This window comes from Manacus vitellinus, unplaced genomic scaffold (genome assembly GCF_001715985.3).
Source record: "Manacus vitellinus isolate BGI_N305 unplaced genomic scaffold, ASM171598v3 scaffold_13_pilon, whole genome shotgun sequence".
NCBI lineage: Eukaryota > Metazoa > Chordata > Aves > Passeriformes > Pipridae > Manacus > Manacus vitellinus.
This window is the reverse complement of record NW_021938999.1, coordinates 13,451,941-13,470,900: the sequence shown is the minus strand read 5'-3', so window position 1 is coordinate 13,470,900 and position 18,960 is coordinate 13,451,941. Positions and strand designations below refer to the sequence as shown.

At 37.0% G+C, this 18,960-nt stretch overlaps 1 protein-coding gene across 2 annotated transcripts in view; it reads left to right on the top strand.

Moving 5' to 3' along the window:
• SEMA3C (semaphorin 3C) overlaps nt 1–15,348 on the top strand; it is a 111,785-nt gene extending 96,437 nt beyond the window's left edge. For both annotated transcript variants that reach the window (XM_018068107.2, XM_018068108.1), the window contains exons 13-18: nt 3,154–3,242; nt 5,376–5,417; nt 6,688–6,845; nt 10,154–10,221; nt 12,850–12,980; nt 14,722–15,348. In XM_018068107.2, coding sequence (XP_017923596.1) covers nt 3,154–3,242; nt 5,376–5,417; nt 6,688–6,845; nt 10,154–10,221; nt 12,850–12,980; nt 14,722–15,135 — 902 coding nt within the window. In that variant the 3' untranslated portion in view covers nt 15,136–15,348. The remainder of the gene's footprint in view (nt 1–3,153; nt 3,243–5,375; nt 5,418–6,687; nt 6,846–10,153; nt 10,222–12,849; nt 12,981–14,721) is intronic.
• The last annotated feature ends 3,612 nt before the right edge of the window (nt 15,349–18,960 follow it).

Sequence of the window (18,960 nt, the reverse complement as noted above, 5' to 3'; positions counted from 1 at the left end):
TCTGGAAGAAGCAAGTAAATGGTGAAGGAAACCATCCTGTTAATTTTTATGATTTTTACAGAATTATCTTATAATTTCATACATTGATCCAAACTTGAAAAAATTTGACTTGTACTTCTTTGATGATCTCTTCTGCCTGATTTACAGTGCAAAAGATTATCTGTTGAGAAATACACTGGGAAACAGCTCAGGCACTGCTACTTTGCATAAATCTCTTGCAGTGCACAGTGCTGCAACCCTTCCAACTTTCCCCCTGACCCAGGGAATTTAGTTCACTGCCTCACCATTAGCAAAAAGAAGTAAATAATATTTCCAACAAAACTCAAATATACCATAAGTTTTCTGACATGAACACGTGTAAGTGACTTGATTTGTTAGCTACCAATTTGTCTTTACACTGGAGACAGCAGTGCTATTAAGAAAGAAATAAGAAGGGGGGATTGGGCACAAATACTTGCTTTTTGTTTTTTAAGGAAGAGGCTGAGCAACAGGAGAAAAACTATTTTTAGAAGCAATGGGAGGACTATAGCCTATAAGCTATATATTATTGGAAGTATTTTATTTTTATATATGTACAGACTATTGGAATCCCTTGCTTTAAGTAATTTCATTTAATTAATAGCTTTCTACTGCCTACTTGAATATTTATTTTAATTCTTTTATTAAGTCTCCTTTAAAACAATAGAACATTCCTTTCTGCAAGGATCTGTCCCTCATGGTATAATACTGAATCAAAGCAAATGGTAAAATATTGAGCCAAAGGGAGTGAATACTTCACTCTGTGTGTTTTGCTGGGGTGTGACACAAAATGTAGATAGGACCCTACTTTACAAATAGTAAAGGCTATTAGGACACAAGGACTTGGCGTCAGGCATTATCAGTACTTTCTGTGCCAATGCCCAGGATAAAATCTCCCCTGAGGTTCTGACTTCAGTTTAGGGCAATGTTTGAGGACTCAAGACAATTTAGGAATTTTAAATGTGTGGCATGTGCTAATGGATCATTGACATAAACCGGTTCTTCAGAGGCTCAGCAGCCTCACATTCCTTTGCAGGTAAGGTCACTGTCAACATGGTTAGTACCCTGTATGTCATTTGCAAAAAAGCCACAAAAGGCAGTTGCAAAAAACCCACAAAGGGCTGCAGCTCCTTCCTGCACTTCTTATTAAGTGTTTTGTAATGTAGAGTCTAAGGTGAGAGAGGGAATTGATAAAAGGGTGCAAAGAGGCAGGGGTGGACTGGACTGGAGCCGTGTATATTTGTGAGTAGGTTTGTCCATTTAGTAGGAGCAGAAATACACACACTGTTTTCTCCTTACCTCAATGAGGGATACATCTGCAGCAGTTTAAATCTTTGGTGGGTCCTGGCAGTTAGTAAATCTCTCTCAGGTTCTCACAGCTTTGCTAATACTGGCACCCAGGCTAGACCACAGCTGTGCTGCCACAAGATTTAGTTTCAGTAAAGTTTCTTCAGAAGGAACTGGTTTATCATGCCATTGTATAATGAGAATAAATGTCTCAGTAGAAAATTCTCATGAAAAATTCATGCCTAACATGCCCTGAGCTTGTACAATTGATAGCTACCTATTTTTAAGTCCTGTCAGCTTTCAGTTTCTCTTTTCCTTCTTTTCTTTAAAGACAAAATACTGCAATGTGCTCTCTGTGTGTGGTCAAGTCAGTAAATATCAATATTCTGGCTCTAAACCCTTTTTTTTTTAAATTAAAATAATAATAGTTGTTGATTATGTTACTATTATTATCATTATTATCATTACCATTATTATTATTATTATTATTATCATTATATTATCATTAGATGATGATGATGATGATGATGATGATGTTTCCTCAGGGGAAATAAGAATATGTAACTTATTTACAGTAACCAACTTGCCCTGCAGCTCTAGCTATGGAAATTAGTCACTGACCTTAAAACAAAAGTAAAATTGCACTTTTTCAGCTTACGTTGTCTACATTATGAATTGCGAAACAGGAAATTTCCTTTCCTTGGTATCAAATTTGTAAAAATACATGTCTTGCCTATATTGTGCTGTACTAATGTTTTACTAATGGCACAGCTCTTATAAAACTTTTGATGGCCAAACAGAATCTATGCCATGTGTTCTCATCCCTCAGAATCAATACTGAGCAAATATATTTAATCTACTCAGGCTAATTTCTAGGCCTTTCAGGCAAGAGGAATTCTATGTGCTGTGCTTCTTCCAAGTAAAAATACTTGTCCTTGTGATTATCCCACAGTCTGTCTTTTCTGCCACACCAGAAATACTTCAGAGGCTGTCTCAGCCTTTAAGAGCCTTCACAGATGGACTCCTTCATCTCATATATTTTTTCAGCATAACAAATTTGGAAAACTAATCACAAATTTCCCTTTGGTCTCACTCATCACATCTACCCTGCAAAAACACTGTCAGTGCCACATCCTTTCTATTTCTTACTCCTTTGATCTGAGTGGATTTGGGAGGCTTGGAACTGTATTTTGAGAGGGCAGCTATGATATAATAGCTACTATAACTTCACCTTGCTTTTCTTTTTTACCATATAGACAAAATATTAACTCCTAGCAGTATGTAATGATTGATTATTGTTTGAATTTCCTAAAAAAACGTTTTTATCTTACTGTGTTTAGGTGTAGATAGAGTTATTCTTTGGCAGGCTTACCTGTCATGTCATCAGTTAACATAGCATGTTATTATTGAATATGAATATATATTAAATTCTGCAGTAGCTCCCTTTTACCTGTTTATATTGCTGTGTTTTACTTTAAGATCATTAGGATAGATTCTGCCTCTGTCTGTGTGCCTACAGCAACTACTACAGAAGATACTGGTTTTGACTGATCTTTTTGTGTAGAATGGTAACATTAATGGTAGTACCGTAACTCCAATCTTACCATGACTTCTTCATGTTCATATATGAGAATAATACTATATGTAGTATTCCTATGTAAGGAATCATCTTATTATTCTTTCTGACCCCAAAACCTCTAAATTACTGAACATTTCATATCTTTCTCCATGTCATAGTAATTGCTTTGATGGTTTCTTTTTATAATTAATAAAGGTTGATCTCCTTTTTTCTTTCTCTCACTCCTTGGTCTCTCTTCACATGGTTTCACTTGTTCTCCTGTTTTCCAGATCAAGGAACTGTACAGAAAGTTGTTGTCCTACCCACGAACTTCTCTGCAAGTGGAGAACTCATTTTAGAAGAGTTGGAAGTTTTTCAGGTTTGGCTTGCTCCTACTTTTACTCTTCCAATGTGTATGTTCACACAAACACTTGTTCTAACAGACTTTGGCAAGGGCAACTGTGATTTGATAAAAGATCAAGTAAATGTGCATACTGTCAGCTTGATAAATACACAAAGAGGAATACAAAATATCCACTGTTATGAAGGCTGTAGCTAGCTGAAGTCATTTTCTTCTATATTTCAGTTGCTTATTTTTTATATTGTTGTACTGGCTAGAAGGATTTTGATAATCACATTTTTACAAGGTCATGTTATAGTAGCTGCCAGAAGGCAGCTTTTATCACTGGCATCATGTATTGAGACTGTCACTATTTACAGAAGGAATCTAAGACTTCTGTACTTTGATTATCTGATAATCTTCCTGGTTCTGAGCTGCACAATGGAACCAAATTAGTGTTGTTTTTGCTTAACTTCCGTTCTTCAAAGCCACATGCCTCTGGAGTCAAGAAAGCTATGAGCTGTGAACACAACATAAGCTGAAAAGAAACACAAGAACTGCAGAGAGAAATAAGGGAATAGCCTCTGTCAATCACTCTGGCATGTAACAGCTTGTAATAACCTAAAGAAAATGTTCTCCCTCATGCTAAAAAATCTCTTTCAAATATTTGAATGGGCTATTCATTAAACAGTAGTCTTGGGGCAAATGGTAGTGTTCATCTATAAACTTAGTTAAGGGTTTTGTCATGGTTTATTTCCTTCAGGGAATACAGAAAGGAAAATTTAAGATTTTTTATCTAGGCAGAATTAACAATTTCTTTAAGAAAAAGAATACACTCTGTGTTAACCCTCATAAAGGCACAATTAGTCTTTCTAGGCTTTTGTTGAAGATTTCCCTAGATTACCTAAAATCATACCCTTCAGTAAAGTATTGCTAATTCCACTTACTGAAACAGATATTATATAGCAAGAAGATAGGTGGGCTGAGAGGAATCTTCACCCTAAACCTAGTTTCTGGGCCTCTATGCACAGACCTTTTAATCCTGAACCCTAAAAATCATGATATCATAACCCCTGCCATTGCAATCTGTGTGGCAGCGTGGTGGTATTTAGATGAGCCTCGCCAAGAGAGCAGGGATGAGATCACTTGTTGTGTGCTAATAAATATTGAGAGCAGCAAAGGAGGAGTGATTCTCTTCCAGAGTATAAGCAAGGAAAGGAGAATGTGACATTGAATCCAATGTTGGATTTGACCTTGAGTCTCCAGACGGTTCATGAAGTACTACTGCAGCTCTAAACTCCTTCAAACCTATGCCAATTCACAGGATTCGCAGCCAGATTTTCTAGTCCTGACCTCCCTGCTGTGTTGTAGTCAACTGCAATTAATCCTAACCCAGTCTTATGGCTTTCATTTGTGACTGAGCAAATGCTAAATCTTAAAGAAATGCTGAACATTTTTGTTACCATTAATTTTATCACTTGTTTGGATGAGAATAATGACTTGTATCACTTGCTTAAGGCAAGGAATGTAATAATTTCTTTTCCAGCTCTTTAGCATTTGCTTTGGACACAGACACTAACTGACTGCTGGGATGACACACAGTAGTATACAGTACTGTCTGTGGGAAAGAAACGTTCAAGAACACACATGCCACTTTAAATATTCTAGTAATTGATTATTTGAATTTGTATATAGGATGGTAACCAAACTGTATGTACTATAGGTAATTTGTAGGAAAAATATGTCATATTCTTATCTGCATCTTGAGCTACTGTATGATTTTTCCTTATCATTATCATCTAAGAAAAAAAATGTTTTCTTATTACACAGTTAGAGTAATGGCTTTAAAACACATTGTTCCTATATTGCTGAGATAACACAGATGTAGGTTATTTATAAGTGTACAAAAACCTCGTTGGTGCACATTAGTAATAATAACCTGGTTGAGTTTAATGTCTTGTAAAACAATTAGCAAGACATTAATTGTATATATGTCATTTGTTTAGTTCTGAAAATAGCAAAAATTTAGTAGGAGTGAGTGATGCCTTTCCAGGATATGAAAATGTATGCTTTTCTTAGATAGGACTTAGGTTTTAGTGCTTTTTAAATTTTAATGTTGGGACTATTAAAAAGAGAGTTTTTGACAATCTGGTTTGTAACTTTGTCTTTCAGAGTAATTCTCCTATAACAACAATGAAGATTTCATCTAAAAAGGTAAAGAAAAGTGGAATGGCTAATTAGTGCTTATTAACGGAGAAGCAAATTGACTTAAAGTTGTTAGGATATCAATTCTTGTGGAGCATACTAAATATAGGCATATTTTCCATAATGAATACAGAAAACTTGACTGACATTTGCAGGAGCTGTTTATATGCCCCAGAGCCACTAAAATAAAATTTCTATTCATTATGTAAAATTTCTAAATCACTGAAAGTGTCGATTTTTTTGTTGTTTTGTTTGGCAGTTAAGGAACCAAAAAAAGTACTAAAAGAGGAAATTTGCCCTCCCCTTGTTGTCCAAAAATCCTAAATAGAAATTTTCCCTTGGAAGTCTGTCTGATCAATGTAAAAAGGCATTGTTGGGGCTGTTGGGTCCATGGTGCAATTGTGCACCTTTGTTTATTAATAATAAAGGATAGCAATAAGAATAACAAAAACAGCTGAAAGGATTTCTGCTGAAATGTTAACCATGCAAATTAAAAAGATGTATTCTATGATTTTGCAAGCAAGATGTTGCTCAATATTTCACAAAGCTACTACTTAGTAAACATTATTCACTAAATTGAATTCAGTGTAATGTTCGACTTTTATGACAAAAAGATCAAAGTAGTTTCAAGCGTTTTGTTCAAAATTAATTTATATTTTAAGAAAAATTGATTAATTTTTTTTGAGTAAAACAGTCATTTTGGCTCAGATTTTGGTAATAACCTATTCGCTTTGAACTTCTTTTGCAAAAGCTCTGATTTATTATGAAAGTTCATTTGGCTTATTTTTCCAGGTATATAAGGCTGTCAGAATCTGGCCCTAAGCCTCAACATAATCTCTTGGTTTTACATCTTGGAAATCTGTGCTGTGGAGAATCCAGCTTGGAACTCTGCATAATATTTATTAAAGGGACTATGTGTAGTGAAAATACTTAGTTCAAAGGCTCGAGCCAGTAATCCTCACTGAATAAGAACCAAGTTCTCAAATCTGAGCAATATTAACTCAGCCTGTTTGCCCAAGAACAGAACAATGACACTCAATGTCCAAAAATCCATTACATTCCCGAGTGTTTCTAGGTGTTTTCTAGCAGGAAGGTAGAAATATTATAGACCTGTTCAGCTGGGAGATTTCTGTTGATATTGCCTTTATGTATATTAGTGGCTCCCCTCTTGGTTCTTGAATTAATTCCAGAATTAATTGAAAGGCTTTTAGGTGTGTTAGCCAAGTCTCGGGTGAAACTCCTCCACATCTGAAATAAATCTTTCCATTTCCTCCTGCAGCAACAGTTGTACGTGAGCTCAGATGAAGGGGTCACCCAGGTGTCCCTCCATCGCTGCCACATCTACGGGACCGCCTGTGCCGACTGCTGCCTGGCCCGAGATCCCTACTGCGCCTGGGATGGCAACTCCTGCTCCAGGTTTTATCCCACAGGAAAAAGGTGAGCAGTATTAAGCGGCCCTGTGAAATCTGCAAGGAGGGAAGGCTTTTGTTCTGCTGTGTGGCCTGGAGTGTTGTAGTGTGATGGAGAAATGGGATGTCATTCCTTTCATGAGCATGTACAAACAATACCTTCATACCGATTGTGCTTGGAATTATTCATCACCTAGGATTGTATGCTGCAAGAGTGTATGATAAAGAGCTTGGCTTTTCATATTTAAAGTAATGGACAGAAAAAAAAAAAAAGAAAAGGAATAAAATGGTTCCTAATCATAAATATTAATCCATCTGTCTCATGCACACAAAAATCAGTGAAACATTCATTCCCTTTTTTAAATTCAGTTGCCTTCTACGGATGTAATTATGGTAGCCCTGAATACAGCTGAATATCTCTTGGGCTGTCTGAGGAATAAATTCATTAATATTTTTTTGTTCCTCATTTGCTCCTAAGTGAGAAGAATTATTGCCAGGGAACTTATAGGCAAATGTGATTTCCATGTAATGCCTACAGGTTTGGGGTTTTTGACATGAGATTTATTAAAGCAGACAGGGAAAGTGATTTGTCTTTAATTTACAACAGAGCTAATAGTCCATCTCATAATTCTTATGTAAAACAGGAGCGACTTTCCTGCTCCTAGGGGAAGCTTTTGAGAGCAGAAGGCTGTAGTGAGTTCTTGTCTTACTAAGATTTCAGTTCACATACAAATAAAGTTACAGAATACGTAATGGAGTCTTACTGCAGAGGAGACAAACCTTTCAGATTCATGCACTCTACAACTACATGAAAGGAGGGTGTAGCCAGGTGGGGGTCAGACTCTCCTTCCAGGTCTCGAGTGAGAGGACAAGAGGAAACAGCCTCAAGTTGTGCTGGAGGAGGTTTAGATTGGATATTAGGAAAACTTTATTCAGTGAGAGGGTGAAGCATTGGATGCCCAGGGAAGTGGTGCATTCGCTGTCCCTGGAAGCATTGAAAAAACACATAGATGTGGTGCTTAGGGACATGGTTTAGTGGTGGATTTGGCAGTGCTGAGTTAATGGTTGGACTCCATGATCTTAGAGGTCTTTTCCAACCCAGATGATTCCATGATTCTATTCTATGGTTCCATGCCAGAGCTTTACCTGCTGTGTGTCACAGTGCTCACTGCCTGCACCTGAGCTGCATGTGCAGAAGGCCACAAATACAGTTACTGGGTTTTACTCCTGTATCCTCATGGAGGGAGACAGGAAAAGCTTGGATCTGCTCCAGTGATCCAGACAGGTGATAACAATGTCATCCCCTGGGATTAAAGACAATTGTTTTTTGTCATTGCAGTTTTCTTGACTCATTCCTTATTTGAGATTACAAAGTAAAGCCCAACCTGGCCATGTAGCAATTGATAAAGTACATGCAGTTTTTACTGCTTTCTTTCAGCCACAGCTCTGCAAACTGATTGTTTTCTTCCATAGAACAAAGGTCAGAAGATGGGGGGGGGGAGGAGAGAAAAGAAAAATCCCCAAGTCTCAGACCACCTTAGTCCTCCACTAACATAGCTGCTGAAAAGTACAAGGAGCAGTCGGATATACCCAGCCTCTGCAGTTTCCAGTGGATGCCTTGCCATCTCCATTATATACACCCACCCGTGGTTATTTCCACTGGGGCTTGCTTTCACGCTGACATTTTGTTTGCAGTTTTTATATCAAACCAAAATAAACCCCTAAAACTGTCTGGAAAAAAGTTTGGTTTTCATATGTGAAGGAAATTTATCTAACAAGACAGAGTATGAAGGAGAAAACATTGGTGATTAGAGCCAAATCCTATAGTCTAGACAGTAGTTTCTGCTGCATGCATTTGCTTATTTCCTTCTTTTGACACTTCTGTCTCCCGTGAATTACTGTAGTTCCTCATCCAACATTGATTTATCCCCAAACTCCTGACAGTATTAGCTTAATTTTCTTACCACCACTTCTTTTTTTTTTTATAAATATCAAACTGTAAATTTACATTCTCAGAAGTGCTTAATGCAAATGACATGCCATTTCTGACACTGTGGAGCAGCTCACAGTAGTAGCACAGGAATCCTGACATTTACTCAGAAATTCTCCATTGCCTCCTTTGACTCACATAAATACTTTACAAGGATTAAAAACCCAAGGCATAGCATGAAATATTTTTGATGGTAAACATCAAAACTATACTTGGAATGTCAGAAATTACTCCTTTGAAACATTACCTTTCAAATGTTTCCTTTTCAAACAATACAGTGAAGGATCAGGTGACAGAGGATTATAAGCACTGTCTCTGGGTGTTTGTGCACTACCTGGAATAATGTGGCCATGGAGGCATCACCCTTCACTCTGTGGTACTGCAGCTCCTGGGGCTTTTTCTGGTTTTGGATCCTGAGAGCCCGTAGTGCAATGGTTCAGAATACAGCTGTCACATATCACAGCAACATCCAGTTGCAACAACCTCTCACAAATATATTTTTCTAGTTGATAAATACTGAACTACCTTACAGAATATTTAGCAAAGAAAATAATTTATCTTAAGATTAAAAAAACTGTGTACCAGCTTTTCATGCACTGAATTCTGTGAGCTGTGACCTCCTAGCTGAGGACTGAAATGCCAGTATTCCCAGTCCCAGTAAGCTCCCTAGACAATTTGGTACAGAGTTATGATTTTGCATCAGTCATCCAGATAATATGATAAAGTTTCCATTTAGAAGTATTCTGATACTTACTGAGTTCTGTTATATTTTGGAAATAGTCACATCCCTCAAGTCAATAACAGAATGGAATCTTAGCTCTCCACCATTCTGGATGAACACTTCAGTCACTCTGCTGCCAAGGTGGCTACAGGCTCCAAAAATATGGTGCCTGCTAAAACTAGAGAGGGAGCATGCCCTATATCATAATTTTCTGCTGGTACATTAGGTATGAGCACTATGACTCTCATACATCTCATTCTTAGGTGCTTGCCTTTATGAAGAGCTCCAGCTGGGGCTTCTGGCTTTGAATGTTAGGTCTTCATGAGTGAACAGATGTCTTTTTCATGTATCACTTCTAGTCTTTCCAACTCTATACCTCCATTGGAAAACTACTTTACCTACCAAAACTACAACCATTTTATAAACTTCAACAAACTGATTCTTCACTTAAACATTATCTCCACTCCAGCAAGCCTGCCAAGAGTAAAGCACACTCACAGTAGGTAATGAACTAGCCCTAACAGTTGATCTAGTAAAAAATAAAACAAAAATCCAAAAATAAAAAAGTGTTTATTTGCAGTGTAGTTATCTTGGAATAACATTTTTTTTTTACAAAATACTGCAGGAGGAGTCGCAGGCAAGATGTGAGACATGGAAACCCTCTGACTCAGTGCCGAGGTTTCAACCTGAAAGGTACTATAATTTAGAGATCCTCATGCTATATAAAGAACCTTTGTGTGATTCATCATAACTCACATTATCTGTGTGGTTTACTGGTAAAGCATAATTATTTTCCAAGTCCAAGTTTTGGGTTGGTTTGGTTTCAGCATCTTTTCTTGCAATTGCATGAAACTTGCATATATAGAATACATAGAATATATATAGAATGATGAACCATGAAATACATAGTTCATCATACTCAAAATGAGAAGTTGGCCATATATGCCATCAGGCCAGGGGCACACATCAGAGAATTATGCTCCTTTCACTTCTGCTTATGATCCTGAATCTTGAAGTACATTCTCATCCGTACCATCTGGAGACCAAATAATAGACCTGACTGTAAATTTTTTACTGATTTTTTTTTTTTTAATAGAAGAGCAATGTTTTAAGAATTACCTGTGAAAAAAGTTCCATTAATAATTACTCTACTGAAACGGTCTCCACGGGGTCTCAGAAAAATGTCCTGGATCAAAAAGGACCACAGCAGCCAGTCGGGTGTAGATTCCTCAGCTCAAATGGGTCTTTCCCCATGATTCAGTATTAGGTCATTTATATGAAACTGAGTAGCTTGAACAGGTAACTACAAAAGCTGACCCCAGCATTGGAATATGCACCTGAGCTCTGAGAGATCCGTACTGAAGTAACTTGAGCTGTGTATCCTCCCTTGCAGGCATGTGCTGTGACCTCCCACCCATTGTCTGTCCCAAGGGTGGGAGTCTTCTCATTCCTTGTGGAAAATGTGAGAATGTCAACTCTCTGCCTTCTGGGCTGAGGGGAAACAAATGTTTCAACCTTGACAGTCTTGGAAAACAGGTTTCTTGTTTTCCAACCACTTTTTTGATGTGGATGTATTTATAGATTTATGTGTTTTAGCAACTTTATAAAGGATGTCTTGGTGACAGAAGTGGGATATAGCATAGGTAGATGGCAGTTGTTTCCCTGGTGGAAAACAAGATAAAAAGAAACAGCAATTTAGACTATTTCAAAATATAATGAGGACCATTTATAGCAAAACTACTATGTTTGGGGGAAAAAATGAAACCTGTCTACAGGACAAAGGAGCAGAGAGACAGGCAATAGCAAGAAATCTTCCAAGTTCGTAGAGAACCATAATGTTGAATCAAAGCCTTTAAATACAGTAGGTTCTGTGCCTTAGCTCTCTAAGCATGTATAAACTCAATATTTTTGGCATATTGTAATTTTTAAATGCATCATCATGAACTAAGGGTCTTGTATGATTGCTTTTCAAATGTCTGTTAATATTGTTATGCTTGTGTTAGCCCTTATGGCCATTAGAGAAATGCATTTGTGTTCTCTCAATCTTTTTCTCAGCATGTATAAGTTGTAGTAGTATAGAGTAAGCAGAACATTAGATATATATTGATCAATTAAACAGAGAAAATTGTCTGTCTGTGGTACACCTAGTTCCAGCATACATAAAAGTAATATTGTGGTACACCTGTGATTCTCCACAGCTACAGATAGGTCAGCCCACAAAGTTATTTTGTGGCTTATGGCCTTTGAATACAAAATATTTCTGCGTTATTCTGCTAAAGTTAGAATTGGTTTTGGTACAATATCATAAATGTGCTAAAAAGTTTGAAGGCAGTCTCCTTCCTTTAGTAGAATAGATTTTAATTTCATATATCAGTTGATAAAAGTAGCTGAAAAGAATGGGAGATAAGTAGAGTCTGAGGAAAACCAGTCTTAGGACTGTTCAAAAACAGAGTCAGATTTTAGACATGTAACCTCTAGGTATTTGCACTTCTCATATTATTTGGTGTCCATTGCTCCTTTCTCAAAAAGAAAAAAAAAGAATTGTATTTCATTTATGAAGCAAGCTTTTAAATCTGGAGGTATTTTGTTTTCAGGACAAATAATGTGGTTTGGGCCAAGCAATAAGCACCTAAAAGTTTCTGTCAGTGACTGCCAATTGTTCACCCATCGAGACTATAAAGGGACACAACAAGTCTAAGCGATGACATATGCTCAGCACTTGCCCAGGTGTTACTGGAGTGCTATAAATCTGTCTTTCTCTCTGTTGCTAGCCTATCTACGTATTCATCACATTTAAGATTGAGAGCCAAGTCCCTTCCTTGTGTTGGAAGAGAAGCAGAAGAGCAGGAGCCCAGCCTGCTCTCTCTCTCTTCCCTGTGATGCTGCTCGCAGCTGGAGATTTCTTTAGGGCATGCTGCTCTATTTTGGTCATACAACCATATTCCCTCAACTCATTGTTAATGGTGAAGTGTGAAGAAATATATTAAATGCTTCATTCTCCTTTGGAATAGTGGAGAATGAAATAATTTCAGAGAAAAATATCCCTGGGCTCAGCTACCCCATCAGCAAGGCTTACCAGGATACAGGTATCCTAATTTTTTAGAACAGACCATGTCACTCTAAAAACATTGGTACTTGGAACTGAATGTGCTTCTTCACATTTCATTTATTTTCTTTGAAAATTTTTTCCCTTAAATTACTTATTATTGGCCAATATCGGAATCAGACATACTTCATTTTGTCTGTATTGCAAACAGCTACCTGTTTTCTACATTAAATCACCATTCACAGTATCCTGACCTGTTTTCTTTTTCTTTCTAGCATATAGAAATGCTGCAGAAATAGTTCAGTATGGAGTGAAAAACAACACCACCTTTCTGGAATGCACACCTAAATCTCCTCAGGCTTCTATTAAGTGGCTGCTACAGAAAGACAATGACAGGAGGAAAGAGGTGAGTAATGTGAGCAGTAGCTCTGAGAGGATCCTCAGTTAGCACCAAATTCCCTCCCCAGACAAAGGTAGGGGACGGTTTGTGTTTTCACCAGGCAGTCTGGCTATAGTGAAGCTGGAGAACTTGTGTGGATGCAGGACAGTGACCAGCATTGACTCATATGAATAAGAGCAGACTCTTCAGTAGAGCTGGGACTTCATCCTCAGCCCCAGTGGTTTCTATCAGATCAAAACAGCTATCAGAAAATGAAAGAATTTTTCCCTCACACCTTACTAATTGCAAGCTGAAGGTTTGCAGCACTCAGAACTTCTTCTTGATCTAAGGAAATAGGCAGAAAAGCAATAACTGGCATAAAGTTCAGGAAGAAGTCAGCATGGAGTAGCCCCTCTGTGCTATTGAAGAGATAAAAGGCAAAAGTGGGAGAAATGTGAAAGGTTTCTTTAGCAGGAAACTAGTCCAGGGTAAGAACACGTATTGACAAAAGCATTTCCTCACCATGGTGCAATCACATTTTCCATTACCGCAGTCTCTATGGCTCTCGAGTTTCAGCACTGTAATATACAGTATGATTGTTTATGGGGAATGTACCTTCCTTAAGTAATTTAAAAGGGGGAAAAATCCATTTCAAATCCAAGGCAGTTACTATATGAATAAAAAAACCCCATCTTTCAAAAGGAACCATTAAGTAATGTGGTGTCTTTTGATAGGTTATAAATAGTGAAAAGCATTATTCTCCTATCAGGCCATTTTGCAAAAACAGAGGGGACTTAGAAGCCTCTCAGTGAGTTTTCTCACTCTTCAAAGACTCAAGCCATGTGCTGGCAATAGGTGCAGTTCTTTAACCCTTTGCTTCAACAGAACATCTCCCTTTTTTGTTCTTATATTCAATAACTGAATTACAATCAATGCAGTTTCAAATAGCAACAGGCAAACTAAAGCAGTCAAAGGGTTAATTACATTTCAAGCCCTCATATTTCTGGAAATCCTCCACAATGCCTACAAAATTTTACAATAGAATAATACTATAATAAGTGAAGCAAGAATATTAGGTATAATGCAAAGTGCAGTAGCAAAATAGAAAAATCATTCACAAAAATACTAGCACCGGTTTTCTTTCATAATGGGTTGAACTAGACATTTTTACTTCACAGCTGATATGCAAAAGGACATCTGCACAGTCATTTATTTTGGATGATAACTCAACAAGCTATGGTAACTTGCTTCTTTCAGATCATGTGTCTGTCTCCTGGGATTGTCCAGAGTCTGAAGCCAGAAAGAACACAGGAGAGTAGAATTGCTTTTGGTTTCCAATGAGCCAAGTCCAAGCTGAGGCTACTGCGATGATAATTTTTATACCAGGCTATAGCCTCTGAAGAGCAGATAAGAGTTCTTCAGAAGTTAGCCCCAGGAACCTGCTCAAAGTCAAAATATTTAATGAGAAGCCACTTTGTGCTCAATGCCAAATGAACCCCTCCAGTCCTGCACCTTTCTTCAGCTGAGTCTCAGCAGCAATCTCTGATGCTGGAAGAGACATTCTCAGGGGTGTAATTCTGGCAAATAAAAGTTCATTTCTTCAACTCTGCTATTTGAACATTATGAAAACATATATATATATATATATAAATATATAGCAACTTTTGAGAAAGGAAGTTGTGTTTGAAGTGAAACTTACCAAAAGGTCCAATACTCTGCTGTTCCATAACATTCCCTAAAACGTTCCTTCTGCCTTTCTGCTCTTCAGGTCAAGCTGAATGAGAGGATCATAGCTACTGAGCAAGGACTCCTCATTCGCTCTGTGCAGGACAGTGACCGGGGGCTTTACCACTGCATCGCGACGGAGAACAGCTTCAAGCAGACCTTGGCAAAGATCAACTTCAAGGTGTTGGATTCAGAGATGGTGGCCGTCATGACTGACAAGTGGTCCCCTTGGGCCTGGGCCAGCTCAGTGCGAGCACTGCAGTTCCACCCAAAGGACTTTGTGGGAGCTTTCAGCCACTCCGAGATGCAGATGATTAACCAGTACTGCAAAGACAGCAGACAGCCAAGTCAGCAGAGGGAAGAATCCCAGAAGATGAGAGGTGACTACAGCAAACTGAAGGCCCTCATCAATAGCAGGAAAAGCAGAAATAGAAGGAATCAATTACCTGGATCTTAATTTTATTTTATAGTAATAGGTATCTTTCTCCTCACTGTAGGGGGCTTATATTTGTCTGTTGAGAACAAATTTGAGCAAATATGATAAAAAAATTAAATGAAAAGCCAACAAGCCTTGGAAAAGATCTCTCTCCCAATGAAATGCAGTGTAACTTATCTAAAGAAAATAACGTAGAGCATTTTTTTTCCTAGATGCTTACTGACACTAGGCTGGGCTCTGTCCTAGACGCAGAACTGGGTATTCATCTTAAACCAGATTCATCTTTAACATCTCAGTATTTAATTACAGCTGAGTAGAAATTTTTACAAAATTAACTTGCACCTCTGGAACTGTACCAGCTAGAATGGTGGTGAAAGAATCTGGGGTAAGATGTATCTCAAAGTAGGGTGGTACTAGGATTTCTTGCACTGCATTTAAGAACGTGAGTTTCTTCTTGTTTACTGTTCAATATTGGGTTTACAGCTTTCACTCATTGTCCAAATCATGTGAATGCATGCTGATAGGAAGCAAATAAAGTATAGTAGAAATGTTTCATTCATTCAGAGGTCAAATGAAGGAACAAATAGAAGAAAAACAAAGACTTTATCAAAGGAAGCACTGATTATTGTGCATAGTATGAGTTGTAATAAATTAGTGAGATCTGGAATGTAACTTAAAATATCTCTGCTCATATTAATTTTTATTAAAATAGGGTATCCTATAACATTATGTAGCTTTATAAGCAGCACAAAGGTACCAAGAGAATGTTCATTATACACAGAATTTTGAAAAACACCTAAGTGACTTAGGTATTTTAGCTATTTTTCAAACAGATTACACTCCAATTTTTTTGCAAAGGACAGAATGTAGGTATACTGTCTAGTGTTTACTCAGAAATGAAAATCATAGATTATTTTTATTCTGTTCCATGATTAAATTGGAGCTGGTTCTGCAATGTGGAAACAAGTCATAAGTATCTTAGAAAAATTTAAATCATTATTTTTTCAACTGTTTTCTCAAAGTTGCAAATATTTTAACTAGAATTTTTTAATTAAACCATTCCCATTTTCCAGTCTTTATACCCTTTTTCTTTTCCATCTTATTTTCCCAATTTCTTCCTGCTTTCAGTTCTCTGCTGAAAAGCAGATCAGGAAAAGAAAAAGAAAAAGAATGAGGGAAAAATAAAACTGAAAAATGGGTTTGGGTCAAAAACCAAAAGAAATCTTTTGCTTAAGAAGCAGCTGTCAGGTCTAATGAAGTAAGTTTTGTTAAAATTTGGGTGAATGTGCATCAAGCCATCCTAAGAAAAACAATCACCTTTTTTTTTTTTTTGAGCAACACTAATGCCAAAAAACAGGGACAAATCATCAATCATTTTACTATGTAAGAGTGTTCTGGAAGCCACTGCATCTGTTTGAAGCATTAAAAATGTGTGAGTACCTTAGAAAAATTATGATTATTTATGATACTATTCAAAAATACAAACTGATGTTCGGCTCAAGACTGAGCTATGTTAAGTTAAAATTCTACTTCTATTAGAATACTCTGGGAGTAACTCTACAAGGCATGGGGTTTTGTGCCCAAAGATCTGGTAATGGAAGTAACACTGGTATTTACTTGGTATCACTTAGATGTGTCACTTTATCACCACCTGATGCAGAATAGCTGGGAAATGGGCCCTGATCTAACCACTTAAATATTGTTTCTAAATCCCTTTGATGCTGGTGGGAGCCCTTTGAATTTAATTTGTTATTATTGCTTGCATCAAAAAACATGGCAGTGCCAGCCTGCTCATATATTGCTATCTAGTTAAGTGCTTTCCTTAATCAAGGCCTAAATGCATATTTCAGCAATATTTAGCCACTGGTAACTAAGAACCTTATTATGGAAATTGTCAGAAAATTTTGACTTCAGCGAGCTTGGATTTGGCCCCAAGACCTGGCAAAGCAGACTCTGGAGAAAAAAAAAACAACAAAAACAAAACAAAACAAAAAAAAAATAAAAAAAAAATAAAAAAACCTGAAATGGGTGAGAGAAAATAAGGGTTTGGTTGGGTCTGGGTTTTTTTGCCAGCTGACTTTCGGTACAGCACACTGCTTTCTTTTTTTTTTTTTCCTGAGGATGACTGACTTCTGAAGTATGTAAGTGACAAACCAAAAATGGAGTGCCATGAAATAGAACTACCTCCTGGAATGACACTAGTGCATATTCTCTGTATGCTGCCATGCCCTTCCTATTTTCCCAGCAGATTCACTGCAGAGTTAGTGTGATACTAATGTCTATTGTGAGGCTCATAATTGCTTCCAGATGGAATACAGTGATTAATAGGTATTTAAGGGTACAATTTACCCTGTAAGTGGTTAGGTACAGTGATAGTTTAATAGGCCCCCATTAGGCCTCAGAAATTACAGTTACACTGTTTTCTAATAGAATATTGGCAATAAGGGATTCCATTAAAACAATCAGCATAGCTCAGAGTTTCATATGATTATAAAATAATATTTTTAAAGCTGCTTCATATACCATTATTATGGTATGACTGTTTAAGGGATTATACTTAAGCTAACAGTTTTTCCTGCTGCATGAGAACGTCAATATATATATATATATATAATAAGCTTCTGTCAGTGCGTAACTGGTCCAAGCTCCCATGCTTTAGGAACCTTCCCCATGTATAGAGTAGTCTGGAGCCAGATGCTCAGCTGGTATAAACTAATGTAACTTCCTTGCTGTCCATTTAGCTACTGTGGTTGATACCAGCTGAGGGTTTGGCCTTAAGTGTACAGAATAGACAAACTGCAATTTTTATTTGTTTAAAGTAGCCCCTCTACTGTAGGTAACACCAAAACTTAAGACTGTAATATTATTTGTGCTATTTAATACTTCCTATTTTGAGAATTACTAAATAATGTATATAATTTTATTCCTTAAAAAAATACGAAAGCAAAAATGACTTCTAGGCATAACTTCACCAAATGTAAAGATATGTTCTCTGCTAAGAACTTCGCCGTGTACTGATATTTTTTTGCTATTTTTATTTGGTGTAGTTTGTAAAGTTTGCTGAAATCTTGACCTAACAGTGTGTTCTTTGCAATTGTTGTTACTGTAGATATGTGTGTTTTATTAAGAAAATCTGGTTTTTAAAAGTGTAGGTATGTGTATAAGTTCCTAGCATGATGAAACTGTCATTACAGTGAATATGCATCATATAGTGTGTAAGAAAGAACAAAATGTAGTTTAACATAGTGCTATTTAATTGAATACCTAAAATGCTATTTGCCTGACAAAATAAAGTGTATTGCAACACCTTAACAATTTTTTGTCTTCCCCCTTATGGATGTGTGTTAAAAATAAGGAAGCTTAGAAAAAAACAACTGAAAAGCAATCCCTTAGACTTTCTAAACAAGAAAATGCTTGTAGTATCAGGTATTGGTCAGTTTTGAGCCCTATTCTGGGCTGAATACTCAGTCACAGATATATCAAGGAACTCATGAGGAGTCAGAGGTTAATTCTTTCAGAAATTATCCCTTATAAACACCTTGCATATAAGCAGATTAACTTATTATTCATTGGGAAAAAAAAAAGAGAAGAAAATATTAGTATAAAGTCAGTCAGAAATGTCTGACAAAAAAGGGGAGTTAAGTGTAAATGCTTTCTACTTGTATTACACTAAAAAAACAAAAAGAAAGAAAAAAGCACACACACAAAAAAAAAAACCCAAAAAAACCCAAAAAGCAAACCACCAGCCTCTCCCCCCCAAAAAAAACCAACTCCCCAAAAAACCTAACAAAACCCAAGCACATTCTGTGAAATCCCCCTTATTTCAGCTGATGCTCCTGGCCTTCT